The sequence below is a fragment of the Rhodamnia argentea genome, chromosome 2 (assembly GCF_020921035.1).
Source record: "Rhodamnia argentea isolate NSW1041297 chromosome 2, ASM2092103v1, whole genome shotgun sequence".
Classification (NCBI taxonomy): domain Eukaryota; kingdom Viridiplantae; phylum Streptophyta; class Magnoliopsida; order Myrtales; family Myrtaceae; genus Rhodamnia; species Rhodamnia argentea.
The window spans coordinates 15,836,008-15,852,567 of NC_063151.1; the positions used below are offsets into that span (position 1 = coordinate 15,836,008).

The following is a 16,560-nucleotide window of genomic DNA, read 5'->3' on the forward strand; positions in this document are numbered from 1 at the left end:
TCCAAAAAATCTAAAATCTTGACACATGGTCAAACCTAGGCCACATGATCAGCAGTTAGATCTTTATTTTTTTTTTAAAAAATCGATTCTTATTCAAAAAATGATTTTATTTTACAAAACTCCCAAATCGTGACACATGGCGTAATATCCACCGTCCGATATGGATTTTTATTTTTTTATTTCAAAAACACTTTTAGAAAAACTCCAACATTGACTTGGCCGCCACGTGTCGGACACATGGCGCCATGTTAGTGCCACGTCATTGTTGACTGGTCGGTGCTCGTCGGAGAAGACGACCAGTATTTTGCTAGAACAGTTAAAATTTCGGCAAAAGTCGCTGATGTCTCACCATAGACATCAAACAGAGGCCAATTCGTGTGGTTTTCACACAGATTTCTTCCTAAATCAACTAAGCAACTCTCTAAGATCAACATATCTTGATTTTGGCTTGAAATAAGGCTTGAAACGTACCTGACTGACGACTCGCAGTCGCGGTGCTAGCGAAGCTCGATCCTCTAATTTCCTACGTTAAACTAGCAGCCTAATACATCCAGGAGCATCAATAGAAGGTCAGGAAACTTACCTAGTGGTTCGTGGGCTTTGGTTTCGCTCAGAACAAGCATATGAACTCGCGATGGCCCATGGTTTTTCGAAGCTCATTCATGAGATTTAACTTGATATCAATGCAAGATAAAGGCGATCTTAGAGGCCGACTAGGAGCAGATTAAAGCAAGAATCAAGCAAAAATATGAAAGGAACCGAGATTCGCCATTGACGGACCTTTGAGAGTTCAAAAATGGCACTCACATTTTTAGAGGTTAGTGCGATTGGAAGGGTTCTGTGCGCTCCTTGGGATCTCACCAAGCTTGGAAGACCGGCGGCGTAGCTCGGTTTCGCTATGGGAAGTCCAACGAAGCTCTCGGAGCTTGAGCATCAATGGCAAACTCCCAAGGACTCCCTGCATCTCTCTCTATACAGTTAGTCTTCAGTAAGCAAGAGAATGACCCCCCCCTCTCTCTTGAAACCGCGTGGACAGCTTACACCCGAACTAGAAAATTTTTTGGCACGCTGGAGAAAGTTTTTGCCACTCGTCCTCACGTGACCTGAGCGTGCCATATGGTCAAAACGGCGCCGGGGAAGTTTTGACAATCCAGCACACCTCCTTTGATGCTCCAGCGTGCGATAATTGGCCATCAAGTTCGACTTCTTCTTCCTGCCTCTTCACGGCGCACAAAAAAGGAGTTGGGGAAGAAGAACTGTCAATCCAGATAATCAGGTCAGATTCATCCGACTCGATTGATCCAGATGCTCAAATTTTGTCAAATTGATCTCGAAAATGACCAAATTTCATGAAATAAATGTCTAAATATTCTACAACATGGATATTGTCTAGAAATGACTATGTCGAGCATAATCTGCCCAATTTAATTCGAAACCCTCATCCAAAAATTAACCTAAATAGCAAATTTGACCAATTGAGACCCTTAATCACTAAATCGTGCCAAACTGAGCTTACCAGTGTATTTAAAATGATACGAAACCTAAGATTAAGGGTTTAGTTTAGAATGAAATCCCCCAATTGATCACAATTTCAAGATGAGGGATTAAACTGAAATTTCAAAGAAGTCCATTTTTCCAATTTGCTCAATTCGTGTAAGTAGTTGGACCAAAATGCAATTAAAGGTATTAAAATCAAATGTCATAACTAGCACAAAGTGAAAAGAACAGTAGAAAGGACTCAATTTGAGATTTTTGTTCAATTAGGGACCTAAATGCAAAATTTTGGAATTCAACGTTCTCGATTAAATTTTTAGGATCTAAAGTGACCAAAATGCAATTGGAATTAAAATAAGACTAATGGGTATTGTTCCATGTTTTTTTTTTTCACAAATGCTTTTTTTATAATTAAAATAAATACTAGAAGCTCCTAAAAAAGTCAGAAAACTACTTTTTTGTTCAAAACTGATTCCCTAGGCTTGGCCAAGGCTTTCAAAATTGATTTTGTAATTTTATGAATTTTTATTGATTTTTGATTAATTTTCTAAAAATAAAGGGATTAAAAATTAGGTGTTAACAGGTATTGTGTTATAGCTGGAGAAGTGGTTAAAGGATTTAGAGGTGAAGAGTTCCTTGATTAGTTGCTCGATAGTCGTGCTGATTGAGGGATTGTCTAGGGAAGAAATGTCAACTCCGAATGATCCAGCGGTACACAAATTGGAGAAAGAAATTGAATTGAGGATTTATTTTCTGCTTCTCTTGCCTACTGAAGTCAAAACCTTTAGGCACCATTTTATTTTTATATGAATTCCTAACCTTTTCTGAAATTTCTGCTGGACTTGTGAGAGTTTGTTTAAGCGAAGATGGAAATGTTATGGACTTACTGCTGCTGCTTTTGGGTTGCATGTAAAATTGATGTCATCCTAGATTTGCATATTTTTTTACAGCTTTATGCGGAGTGGATAACAACTAAATATCTAACCACACCTTAATCTAACTACTTAAATTTTTAGAGCAGTTAAATGTGGTTCAACAAAATCTCACATGAATTGTATTTATTCAAGTGAACAGGGGTACCCGATAGATGGCTCCTTTTCCATTGTATTTCATTGGCTTTGGTATTAGCCTACGTTCTCTCGGGCGATCTCTGTGGCATCCTCTGACCTGGAAGACTCTCAAGGGGATATGGCCAGCAATGTTAGCAATGATTTAGAAGAGGATCCTCCATCCCCTGCCCCTCCAAACACTCAAAGGAGATCGACTTTGCACCTAAGAGTTGAACTCGAAATTGAAAGCATGATGCTACTCCTCCTACTCCGCTGAATGTTATTTTACAACCTAATACAAGCTCGGAAAGCAATCCCTCTACTGCTAAGATAGCCAATCGAAGTCGAGAAAAAAAACAGGGTGGCAAGAAAAGGCGGTAATTTTCCCTTCTCCTTGTATATATGTTTTTTGGTGTTTGGAATATTAGAGGTCTTTCGGACCCCTTAAAGCAAGCCGAAATTAGATCCCTTGTTAGATTTAATAATCTTTCTTGTGTAGGTATTCTCGAGACGAAAGTGATACCGTCTCTTTTTGGTAACATATCTTCTGGTTTGATGCCAGGTTAGGTGTGGACATCTAATTACGATTTCTCTCTTCGTGGGAGAATTTGGATTGGGTGGGTTCCTCGGTCGGTTGAGCTTGTAGTTCACTATATGTCCTCTCAAGTTATCCATGGTCATATTTGGCTATGAATAAGTCTTGTCATGTTTCGGTGGTATATGGGGACCACACCTTTGTTTCTTGGCGGGCTCTTTGATCCGATCTTATTCAGTTTGATGCTCTATTTACTACTTCTCCGTGGCTGGTTGTTGGGGATTTCAATGCCATCCGAGACCATTCTGACATACTAAGCAGCTCCAATACTTGTATCCCTGCTTTTGATGAATTTGGCACTTGTCTTGCTCAAGCCAGACTTGACGATCTAAGATATGTTGGCTATAGATTTACTTAGTCAACCTTCTTTAGTGCTCTTTGTAAGCAAAGAAAGATTGATAGAGTCCTAATCAATGAGTAGTGGAGTAGAGACTTCTCCTTCTCCAAGGCTACATTCTTGGCTCCCAAGATTTTTGATTACTCATATGATAATCAGAATTGTGCCTCCCCCATTATCCAGGAAGCCTTTTAAAATTTTCAATTATTGGATGTCTCACCCATCCTTTTTGGCTATTGTCACTCAAGTTTGGGAAACCCGGGTTGTTGGTACTCCGATGTTCATTTTGTGCCGTAAGCTCAAGATTCTCAAAGGGCGCCCAAAACAATTCAATAGGGACTCTTTCTCTGATATTTTGACCCACGCCTCCCAAGCCAAGTCAGCCCTAACTTCTACTCATGATGCTCTTGCCTTAGACCCCTTTAACTGGGTGTGGTGGATCATGAGAAGGAGCAACTCAAGACATTCTCGGATCTTAGACTCCAAGAGGAATTCTTCAAATAGAAATCTTGGATTAAATGGTTGAAGGAAGGGGATCTTAACACGAAGTGCTTTCACCATTTTATTAATAAGAGCACCATTATAATCGTATCCTTTTTCGGTAACCGACAATGATGGTGCTATCCTCACTTACCCGAGTATGGTCTAGTAACATATTGTCTCACATTTTCAGAATTTGCTTGCTGCAAACTCATCGACCACTCGGCCAAATGTTCGGGAGATTTGGGCAGTGGTTGATCGTGTTCTTGATGATAATCGGATCTAGTATCTATCCCGATAGGTGGCTGATATCGTGATCCGCAACACTATGTTTTTCCTTGCTAAAGGTAAGGGTCTGGGTCCCAATGGTTTCAATATTGATCTCTTTAAAGCCTCTTGGGAACTTGTGGGTCCTTTTGTCACGTTGGCTATTAAGGAATTTTTTTTATTCTGATTTCTTGCTTAAGGAAACCAATGCTACTATCCTCACACTAGTGCCGAAGGTCCCCAATGCCTTGGCTATGAATGACTTTTGGCCCATTGCTTGCTGCAATACAATTTACAAGTGCATCACCAAGATTTTGGCAAATAGGATTGCTTGTGTGCTACCTTCTATCATTAGCCCCCCCTAGAATGCTTTTGTTAAAGGGGCGTAGGATCAATGATAATATCCTACTTGCTCGGGAACTCTTCGCTAGGTTCCAACATGAGTCTTATTTACCGAAAGGTGCTATCAAAGTTGATTTTCAAAAGGCTTATGATATTATTGACTGGGATTTTCTTGAGCTGGCTTTGCAAACATTTGGCTTTCCTGCTATGTTCATCAAGCTTATCATGGCTTGTGTCACCTCCTCCAAATTCTCGGTTTCCATTAATGATGAACTTCATAATTTTTTTGCTCTTGGTAGAGGCATTCACCAAGGGGACCCCATATCTCCCTACCTCTTCACTCTAGTTATGGAAGTGTTCACCGATATCCTCAATGCCCAAACACGATTACCTTACTTCAAGTTCTATTAGTGATGCAAGGCTACAAGCCTATCTTATCTGTTCTTTACCGGTGATGTCCTACTTTTCGCAGAGGCAAATATGGTTTCCACCGCTCTTCTAAAGATTGGCCTCGATTTATTCTCCGGATGGTCCGGTCTAAAGTGGAATATCAACAAAAGTGAGATCTTTTTCTCCGGTGGATCGATTGAACTACAGGACCAGATTTTGCACTCCTTCCGCTTTCAAGAAAGTACGCTCCCTTTTCGGTATCTTGGGGTACCAATCATTGCCTCTAGGTTGAGTAAGGCTGATTGTAACTCTCTGGTGAATTCCATGACCTCTAGAGCATGATCTTGGTCTTAACGATTTTTGCCTTTTGCCGGCCGATTCCAACTTATTAAGTCGATCCTTCATGCCATACATGTATTTTAGGCTAGTGTTTTCACTCTTCCTATGTTCGTTTTATAGCAGATTGAGTTGATTCTCAAACAAGTTCTCTAGAAAGGACCAGATTTGGGTGTTGGTGGTGCCAAAGTCCTATTGAGCGATGTGTGTCTCCCAAAAGAAGAAGGGGGATTGGATATTGGTAAACTTCTTGATTGCAATCGTGTGGCCATGCTCAAGTATATATGCGTGCTATTCACGGACAAGGAGTCATTATGGTGTAAGTGGATACACTCGACATTTCTGAAGAACAAAAACTTTTGGGTTGCCACCGAGCCAACCTTTTGTTCTTGGGCCTGAAAGAAAATCGTTGACCTCCGTTAGGAGTTTTATCTACAATTTCAATGGCGGATTGGTAATGGATGTTTGGCTTCATTCTAGTTTGATTTTTGGCACCATAGAGGACCTCTTTATAAGCTCTTCACCGATAGGGACATTTACCGTTCTAGTATCCCGAGAAAGGCTTTGTTTGGGACCTCAACTCCTCGGATTGGCAACTGTCATATGTGCTAGACACTATCACCTCATGGTTGGATGCTGCCCTTATTTTTGCCGAGGAGAGGTGTGACCGTTTAGTATGGCGGGGACATCCTTCGGGCGTCTTCTCTACCGCCACGCCTTGGGACCACATCGGATCCAAGGGACAGGTCGTCCCTTAGCACTCGTTCATTTGGGATCGCATCATTGCCTCAAGGCATGACTTCCTACTATGGCTTATCACCCTCAATAGGCTCCCAACGTAAGTTTTATTGTTGAATTATCACAGAATTTTGGATGGTGTGTGCGCCTTTTGCCAATGTAGGCCAAACTCTATCGATCATCTTTTCTTTGGGTGCACTACCACCAGCACCCTTGCGCTTTTCTAGGCAGCTAAGTATATTTTGGCTTGGCGAAATGGTACGTGGCAAGACAATCTCCGCTGGGCCATTCGGCAAATTGGTGGTCAAAACTTTTAATCAGCGCATTGCTCTTCGGGAATCATATCCTCTTCGGGAATTGGGCTCTTTTTGTGCCAGCCCTCTTCAAGCATCTTGTTAAGGTGGTACGGGATAAAGGCCTCACTTTCAATCTCGTGGAAAACACACCCTGCAATAGGAGGATTCAAGTTAATTGGGGCATATCTCCCTCTATTTTTTAGTGATCTCCTGGTGCTACCTAGCTTTTACGCTTTCGTTTTCTGTTGGCCATTGTTTGGCCTTTTGTAATTATTAGCGCACATGTTGCTGCCTTGTATTTTGATTAGCCATAACACTTTTGCACCCATTGTGACACCCCCAAGTATCGTCACGGGTACGAGGTTTTTGTGTTCGGCTACCTCTATGTAATTTGCGCCTTGAAAATTTAATATACTTCTTACTTTACCAAAAAAAAAAACCTTCGATGTGTGTGCAGACGATTACAAGATCACTACACGTCGCTCAAATTTGTTATGGTCTAGTACATTGGTACCACTTGAGGCCCCCTCCTATTTTTTCCAGAGACCAGTCCCTAAAGGTTAACATATTCCGAGAGACTTCCATTTGCTCTAGAATGCATGAATGAGCTACAGCAGTAGAAGTGGAGTGGAGATTCTTGAACAGTTTCACTGATCTGAGAAGAGGGGTTGAAGACATATCTTCTTTGAATAAACGTGGATATTTGCCGGTCTAAAACGTATCCTCAAATCAATTTTTGATTATCAAATTGCTGTCGCTCGTCATGAATTTACGCCGTATACCTTGGCCTGTCTCCGCCTCTCTACTTATCGTCCCTACCTTTCTATTTCAATTTCCCCTGATCCGGTTGGATTTGTTTTACACCCTCGTGACTGTCTCTCTTCTTCTTCTTCTTCTTCTTCTTCTTCTTCGTTGCATGCCACACGCTGCTACATGGTTCTGACTTTGGCACCCAGGTTATGCTGCTTCAGTTTGCCTCGACTGATTGATAGTTGAATGTTTCTTCTTTTTCCCTGTGAGCTCAATCAGCTGGATTCACCTCATTCTTGAGTTTCAGAATTTGACAAGACAGAAATGCGCCATATTCGTGCCGTCTCGTCATATGTTCTCACTCATGAGCTAGAAAATGATTCAGTTGTTGTGTAATACGGCGTGTACTGTCATTATTGTCCCATCCTTTAGTAAGAGAAGAATTTATCTTGGTTTACCTTTCCTGTGCTCTCAAAAGCGGTCCTACATGTCACTTGTTTGGTGAATCCTTGGCTGCCCGAATGCCCTTCACCATTGGAAATCGATGTTCCGACTGTGCAGCATATCCATCGTTATTACAACATCAGCAATTATAACCAGACGCCTTGACTTTGGAGATATAGCATAAACTCTGGAGAGAGGAGTAAACAGATAGCTCCTGTTATGAATGTTTGATGTAAGACATTAGATAGTTAGAATTGGCAATTGGCTTGTGACGTATATCACCTGACTTAGGGTGTTTTTAATCGACAAAAAGTAATTCACGTGGATGGTTTTCGATATTCATCGCCTGCCAGTAATGTTACTCATCCCATTCATCGATTGGATTCGTAGGACTAGGGATGGTTTTCGATATTTCATCATGTCCAAAATTGTACTGTCAAGTGACGATGTTGCTGAGTACCTTGGTACTTTTAGAATGGCCGTGTTAACTAAGTGCTCTAAGAACACCGATAAAGCAAAATTAACAAACGCTTGTTCAGTAACTCGAAACATGATATTTCCTGTATGCATGATTAGAAATTGATTCCGTTCACATCAGTCAGACCAAACTCCATAAGTGCAACCATAACTTCTCTTCGCTTGTCGAAAGAGAAGAAAAAGAAAGGGCCCAATCGCCAAGTTGTCTATCTGGGGAGCCTTAAAAAATCGATCGGATTTGTCCACGCAGAGCAAGAATCAGTTGCGAATGTCGGGAAGAGTAAGGCCTTTGATCTGCATTTGCTTGTACATCCATTTCCAATTCTCCGGGGTCACTTCACCCCCAAGGGCTCGTATGACAGAACCGCCACTGCAAGAGCCCGCTTTGCAGCAATCTTCGAGTGACAATCCTTTCACCAAGCCATACAAAAACCCACTCGCAAATAGGTCTCCCGCTCCAGTTGCATCTGCTGCCTTTACCTCGCCTAGAGCTGGAACTCGGACGGTCTGGCGGTCATGCATGTTAGTGACAAATCGACAAAAATGAAGCACAACTATACCAAACCTAAATGCCACATATATGCTTGGAAGAAACTACCAAAAAGTACGTCATTCCAGAGCATCATTTTAATCGTGGAACATGGATTGAAGGGACATTCATCTTGTTCTGGAAACATTTCTGGAAAGTTCTGGACAGCCAAAAACCAAAGGGTATGGTATGCTCACTACCCACTGGCGCTCCTCGTTGACAAGGAATTAGTGCTACTTAAATGCCTGGCTTTGCAATGACCAACCTTAGGACTAATCCAAAGGGCAAACTACAATCTAACGAGTGCATCTTTTATCTTCTAGGTATAGTACTATCTGAAAGCACTTACAGCCAATTACTAGTGGCCATTTTACTTGCCAATTTCACCAATTCAAATGGCTACATGCATCTGTGTAGGCATAGAAAGCAACAGCTAATATGCATGTGCATACCCATAGAAAGTACTTACTTCATTCCCATGCTTCGCAATGCACCCATTCGAGCTTAATGTAACCACAGCCCACTTGCAATATTGTCCCAGAAATTCAAGCGCAGCCTCAGGTCCAGCATTTTCTTCTCCTCTACAACGATTGAACAAGTGGGCTAAGAGAAATACAAAGCTCACAGTCAAATAAGCCAATCTTATGTGACAAAAGTCAACATAATAAGACTTAGAATGACTGCTACCTTAGCAGCTCTGCAGCCTCATCCTCATTGGCAAAGCAGAGGTCTATATTTCCAGACTGCAGCAGCTTGAGAAGAGGTAATATATAGTTTCGGACCATCTGGCCACATTTATTAGACAGCGTTTTCATTATTATTCCAGCAATTAGAAAGCCTTCAAGAGAAAGAAGATTGACTAAAATTCAAAAGGGAGAACAGTGAATCCTCTGTATTACTGTGTACACGGAATATAAATACTTAAATCTGAGGAAAACATGTAATAACTCTCCATTATGATTACAAGGGACACGAAATATATCCTCAGTATGGACTCCCATTTTCATTCTTCATGTGGGAAAATTTGCCATTGGATATTTCAATTTTTGGCATTAATACCTGTCATACTTAAACCATTCAATTAACCAATGGTTGCTCTCTCCTTAACAGACTTAACACCGGCGGGTAAAAATCCACCTACCTCAAAGCTTGCCAAATCCAAAGATACAAGAAGGCCTTCCTGTTTGGCAATGCTTATTGCGGCTTCAATGACTTGCAGGTTGAACATTGCATATCTTATCACCAACCACTGCAATAATATGACTGCCAGAAAATAAGCCCCAGCATAACTTTGACCGTAATATACTATGGCGAGGAATTTGACAGGATGATAAAACAATTCAGGGGAAAAAAATGCATCCAAAAGAATAGTGAGTAAATTGGGTTCAAAAGTTAGAATTTCAACTAGAGACTAACCTTGGATCCTCTGAAGTGCGCTCCAGTCAATTCCTCTGCCTGAAAGAGGGGGAGAAAAATAAACAAATCCTTGAAAGCACCTATTTGACAATTTGACCATACAAGCACGTGGTCAACCAAAGACAGATTTATAGGGTCAAGAAAGAACCTGAAGTTTCACAGCATTTGAGAGACAAGGTCTCATTGTTCGATTCCCACATGCATCGACCAAGCACACGCACTATTACATGCAATAAAAAAATGAAGCTCCAGATAGTAAGAACAAATTGTGTCCATCATAGTACTAATTTTTGTCTTCCCCCTCTCTTGGGTAAAGTCTCAATAACGGTCACCAGACCCTCACCTGACCAGTGGGTCCTTCTTTCAATCTCATTCCCGAGAGGTTCACTCCATGAAATTTCATGTTACTCACGAACGACTTGCCTTGATCATCATCACCATAAGCCCCAACTATTCCGCACGAGACGCGAAACCCCGCACTCAGCCCTCGAATGGTGTTCGCGACGCTGCCGCCGGCCATCGATTTAACAGGAGACAGGTCATTGGGTGAAGATAGACTATGGGTTTTCACTTCACGCAATATGCGCTCTAGCTCTTCAATGGCAACCTACAAAGCATTCACATTGGAATTAATAAAAGGGATAAGAACATCTTAGATGTTCAATTGTTTAGACCAATTCCTAAAACAAATACTGATCAATTGCATGCCTATTGTTCCACAATTTAACAAGCCTATAAAAGAGAAGACTCGTTTGATTAGATCAAACACAGGCGACAAAAAATAAAATTCCCTTTTCATGGCGTCTACTCAAGCAAACAATGAAGCAATTAGGGACAGATTCGGTCGGCATCATATCCACAACCATAGTTTGTCAATAGCAGAAGAAAATGAAAGAAAAGCAGAAAGAAACACACAACATAGAACAATTCAAGATTCGAGCTTGGTGAATCTGAACAATGTAAACAAAGTAAAAATAAAGAAAGACAATCTACTGAACAACAAGCAGTGGCCTCCACAAAAGTAGTGAGCTGAAACAGGACAACAACAGCAACACCAAGAACATCCTAAATGATAACGCACAAAGAACATCAAAATTACGCACGGGAATGGAGCCGCCAGGTTCGCCGGCGACGCGATCGAGGAGGGACCTTATCGACGCGAGCCACATGATCGATGAGCGCCGCCGGCTGGAGGCCGACGATGAGGGGAGCGGGAGGCTCAGCAGCGGGAGGCTCAGCGGCGGGAGGCTCAGCGGCGGGTCCGTCGGGAAGAAGCTTGAATCCCATTCCTCTATTCTCCTCCTCCTCCTCCTCCTCCTCCTCTCGGCTCCTTGTTTCTTCTTTTGAAGGCAAAAAATCTTTCGCTTAAATATGAATGATGCGATTTGTGCTTTTCAGAAGCGAGAATCAATCACAATGAGAGTATCCTCATACTGAGCGATCTTGTTGGCCCCGTGCTTCGTTGATGGAGAAAAGAGGTGGTATTTACATTTATAGAGAGAGCTATGGACGCCATTACTGGCACATACCCTCTATCACATTGAATTGACTATATTATCCTTTGTGGATCTCACTCTTGAATTTAGATAATTTCTTTCTTTTTATTTCTTCTTTCTCTTTTATTTCAATTTTACTAAAGATGAAATCACGTGTGATCCTCTTCAAATGATAATTATTAAGGTTAAAATGTGGGCCGTACTCTAAGATTTAAGAGTTTTTTTTGCCTTATTTTTCTTCTTTTTTTTTTCTTTTCTTTTCTTTCTCCATTTAGAACAAAATTGGTGTCCCACTTTTTCAAGAATATAGTTTATTTGGTAGATAACTAACTCATGTCGTGTCAATGAGTTGTATATTTCTCTTTTTTGTTGTACTAAAAAAATTACCAAAGCAGAGGTAAGATTAAAAAGACTCCATCTACTTATTTTAGTACACACTTCGTTTAGTTATAACTTTCAATATATGTCGTTAAGTTTTACTCTATATACTTTGACTTCTCAACTTTCATTTTATTCAGTGAATTTATCAATCTTATTTTTATTTATTTTTATGCCAGAATTGCATGATATTTTAAAAGATATTTTAAAAGAATAAAAAATATGATAAAGTTAAGCATGTAAAAAATTCTAAACATCCACTATTATCATGCCAACGCAAACTAAATGCTCCCTAAAACATTCAGTGAAAGAAAATTATCCAATGCAATAGGAAGAAGTTGCATATTCAACTTAACAAGAGATATTGTCCATTCAGTTGCTTAGCTCCCCTAAAAATGATTACTCTCCCAAAAAGAATATTTCACCTCTATCAAACAATAAAAGTTTACAATTGCAATAAGAGAGCCATAATCACTGGTTAGTGCGAGAAGCTCCAAATGAATTTATTGACATAATTGATTGATGTTCTTCATTCGTAGTTTCATCATCAATAAAAAAATAATAATCTTAACTCGAGAGTGTGACCGAGGGACAGTGTAGTCAATTCAATGTGATATGGGGTGTCGGGAGCCAATAAGGAGGTGTGAATAGTGCGAGCCTATAATATCAATGCTTACATAGCTATACACAAGTGTGGCCATTTCCGTGCCCCTTTTGACTGAGCACACATCCTATTCCTGGAGCTGAAATAATCTTAAGCTGACTATTTTGATATGATAACAGAAATTAATAATAATATACATTGTTGTTGCACTAAAGTCACAGTTTCGAGATTGTTTATTTTTCTAATTTATTTTTTATGCATTGCCCTTTTAATTTTAACTTGAAGAAAACTACGAAATCGACAGATTTTAATAGTACAACTAGTACCTAAGCTACAAGATTACATCCAATGCATTGACTCAGACTAATTATCTGTTATTTACTGTTGCCTTGTTATAAAAGGAAATTTCATCAAGCACAATATCAAACCCGGTTTCATTGAGACTCTTAATTTATTTAACGAGTTTTCTACTGACAGGAAAATATAATTTTGAACATGTTTGGAGTCGAGAATTTGTGGTGAAAATGAACATTGGTATTTAATAAAAAAAAGAATTTAAAGGCACAAATAAGAAATTTAGTAAAATTTATGGAAATTTCAATTTTTTTAATAAATATAGTTCTTTTATCTGGTTACCAAATAAACCTGGAAGACATATAGAGAAAATACATTAAATCTCGTGCTTTTGGTTAATGGAGTCAAATGAAGTATGATTTGACTCTCCATCATGTTGAGCTTCAGGGACATGAACATATGCTCCGATAAAAAAAGTTTCTCCACCACTATCCCTTGTTCACGATAACCAAGATGCATGATCGTTTAAACTAGAGGCTCGTGAAATACTTCACAACCCAGAAATCGGTTTGGATCACTAGTTTGGACTACAATTGCTTTGTGTCAAAAAAATTCCCTTGCTCAAGGTCTGGTCATGGTCTTCATTTTCAAATTCTGTGAATTATACAGCCTACATGGCAAAAGGTTTTCCCACACCTGATTCTTGCTGGCTTCTATGGGATACATTAGCTCTACAAAGCGAATGCAGCCGAAATATGAAGTTGACTTGAAAAATTATCTAAGTTCCAGAAATGGATTTTCCAATTTACAAGTTCGAGGGCTTAACCGAAAACATACACAAAATCTGAATCTGAGAACTAACATATGCGCATTTGTTGGTCATCCCAACCAGATTATCCAATTTCAATAAACAAGAGGTTTTAACCGAAATAAATGTAATTTTCTTGGGAAAAAAAATTGCAATCAAGGATGATATGATTATGCTTCCGGAGCAAAATGAATGTTCTTCTCAAAATGACAAAGAAAAGGATTTCAATGAATGGGAGCAACATATATCCAGTTATAATCAAGCACGTCATGTATAGCGTTTATTGACTCTAGTGATGGCCCCATTGATAAATTCTTCGTAGATGAGTTCCGAAAGTCAAATCACCCTTCTCCAGTCAATCGAGGACACCAACATATGATAATCCTTAATAAATAAATAAATTGTCTTTGGATCAATAAACTAACTCAGTCAATGCAAAATAAAAAAAGAGAGAGAAGAAACTGATGATTATAGGATGGAAATTCGTAAGAAACACTGAATTTCCACGCTTGTGTATATATTAATTTTTTATATTCCTGATGTATCTCACTTTCAGGAAAATTCAAAAAAAAAAAAAAAAGACATATTGACAAAAGAAAAGGGCGAAGCTTCGAGGAAATTGTGGACCTAATCCTCAGCGCATTACGTACGCTATGTTCGACGATTGATTAAGAAATTAAGATGGAAGTTTCGGTTACCATCTTCAAACACGATGATATTCCCCGACCGACAAAAATCAATGCCGTGTAAATTATGGAACTTAATTACTGACCGACATTAATCATTTGTCTAAGTAGAATTAAATAAAGGAATAAATCAAGAAGTCACCAGTCAACTCGTCTCTTGTTTCTATGCTGGTAGTGGTTGTCTTGTCGGTCTAGGATTGGCTCATTCGAGGGATTGGCCGCTGCTTTCGGATTGAAATATACATCTTGGAACATTTTATCTAACTCCCATTGCTTGGAATATGGCATGCCTCCTTGATCTCGTCTTGTCTCGACAACATTGTTGCGTGGCAATGACTTGTCCCGATGGAAACTTGCTTTTCTCGTTGGGGATTTCAAAGGAACTAGGTTGGAAGGAAAAGCAAACTAATGAAGTCCCAATCACAAATTAGTTACAATAATCGAGGGATTAGCTAAGGTCATAAGCTTGTAAGGATTCTACGCTGAGGAAAAGTGTAGAAAAGTCCTAAACCTAATTTGGTCCTAAACGTTTTAATGGTGTCAATATAGTCATAAACATCTTGACCTATAGCCAATTCATTCCTTTTAACTAATTTTGATTGGATATTCTTGACGTGAATGTCGGCCTATGTTGTACGATCGGCGCTAATGTGAACATTTAAATGGTATTTTAATAATTTTTTATTTTTTTATTTTTTGGGTTAATAGCACAAAAAATCTCAAACTGGTACACATGTGACAAATTTACTCCAAATTATTTTTTTTACCTCAAAAAGTCTCAAACTTATATACCTGTAACAAACTTAACTTAAAATATTTTTTTATCACAATAAAGCCCAAATTGGTGCACTTGTCATAAATTTACCCCAAACTATTTCTTTCACCCCCCAAATTTGTATATATGTAATAAAATTACCCTCCGTTAGTTTCGGTTAAATTGAGTTAATATTAGGAAAAATCCCAACGTAATATATTTGTAACAAAAATAGGGTAAAAATCTCAAATTGATATATCCGTCAACTGCTACGTATTATCCAACTCATAGGTTTGACTGTAAAATTTGACGGAAAATTAATGGAAGGTAAATTTATCATAGATATACTAGTTTGGGATTTTTTGACCACCGATCGTGCCACGTAGGTCGTCCAACGTCTACGTCAATAAAATTTAGCAAAGACTAAATTAGCTCTAAATTAAAAGGTTTAAAACTAAATTGATATTAATATAATAGATTTAGGACTTTTTCAATACCTTTTTCCTTCCACAAGCGTAAGGTTTCCAATCCTCTTCGACGTGGCCGCTAAGCCCTGTGAAAACAACTTTTCCTTTCATTTCTCTAGTCCAAACTATTGACAATTCGCCATTGATGGACAATTCGTTTTTGACCGGACCGGTGTAGCGGGTTTAGTACAACGTCGGAATTACCTGCTCTATTATACTCTTCGCCTGTTGGTTCCTGCCGAGTCCAAGTCACCTGTTCCTCAAAGCAAACAAAAGGGGTAAAAAAAACACATCCTTCTTCCTGATTTATCTTTCTTACCCTCAAATAATCTTCCTCTTTTGTTAAATCTAGACACAGGCTATCCCAGCCAATTGATATGGTTTTAATCAAATGATTAGGTAAGATGGGGTAGGTTTAGTTACCTTTGAAGACCCAATCTATTTTTTAAAGAGAAAAAATTGTCTGAGCTTTGATCTAGTCAATAAGCGACACGACACGCCAGGACACGATATTTATATATGCATGATAAATTATTATTCCTTTATTTTTTCATAAAAATGGAGAATTTACGAAAAGAGCTCTCATAATTAAAAAGAAATTCCCTATCATGGGTACTCCCGTAATTTGACTCCAGCCAGCCTAGAAAAAAATAATAAATAATAAAGAAAAAAATTAAATCACTTGACTGAGAAAATATTGGGTGCTCCCGGAATTCAGGTCACGTGCTTCCCAACCAATCAAAAACAGACATGTGGACCCACATGTCGCTGTGGCGCCAAAGCAATTTTTCGAAGAAAATATTATTCCCTTTCCTATTATTAAAAGAAAATTAATCTGTAACTACTAACTAGACCTTGCAGTCTAGTGCCACCACTAGCTCGTCAAACCCACATGGCCATGCCAATTCAATCAGGGACACCCACGTGGGACCCTTCGTCGCACATGCCCTTGCTCCCCTCCCCTCCATCGCTGCCTCCTCTTCCACCTATGATTTTTGCACTCCATCTTCTCCTCTAGATCCGCACTTTCCCCTTCCTCCTTCCTCACCGACTCGCGCGTCGTCAGCTTTCTCCCTCATCTCTGTCATGGGCCGAGATACAGACACTCTCCTGATCTGCGATTTCTCCGCCCT

The 16,560-nt window shown here is 39.5% G+C and overlaps 1 protein-coding gene across 1 annotated transcript; it reads right to left on the bottom strand.

Moving 5' to 3' along the window:
* Positions 1–7,997: 7,997 nt before the first annotated feature.
* LOC115728507 (uncharacterized sugar kinase slr0537) lies at positions 7,998–11,227 on the bottom strand. The gene is given in 9 exon segments (XM_048273451.1): positions 7,998–8,502; positions 8,994–9,105; positions 9,212–9,309; positions 9,666–9,773; positions 9,941–9,979; positions 10,089–10,160; positions 10,284–10,547; positions 11,044–11,088; positions 11,090–11,227. Coding segments are annotated over 9 exon segments (1,125 nt in total). The 3' UTR covers positions 7,998–8,253.
* Positions 11,228–16,560: the final 5,333 nt, after the last annotated feature.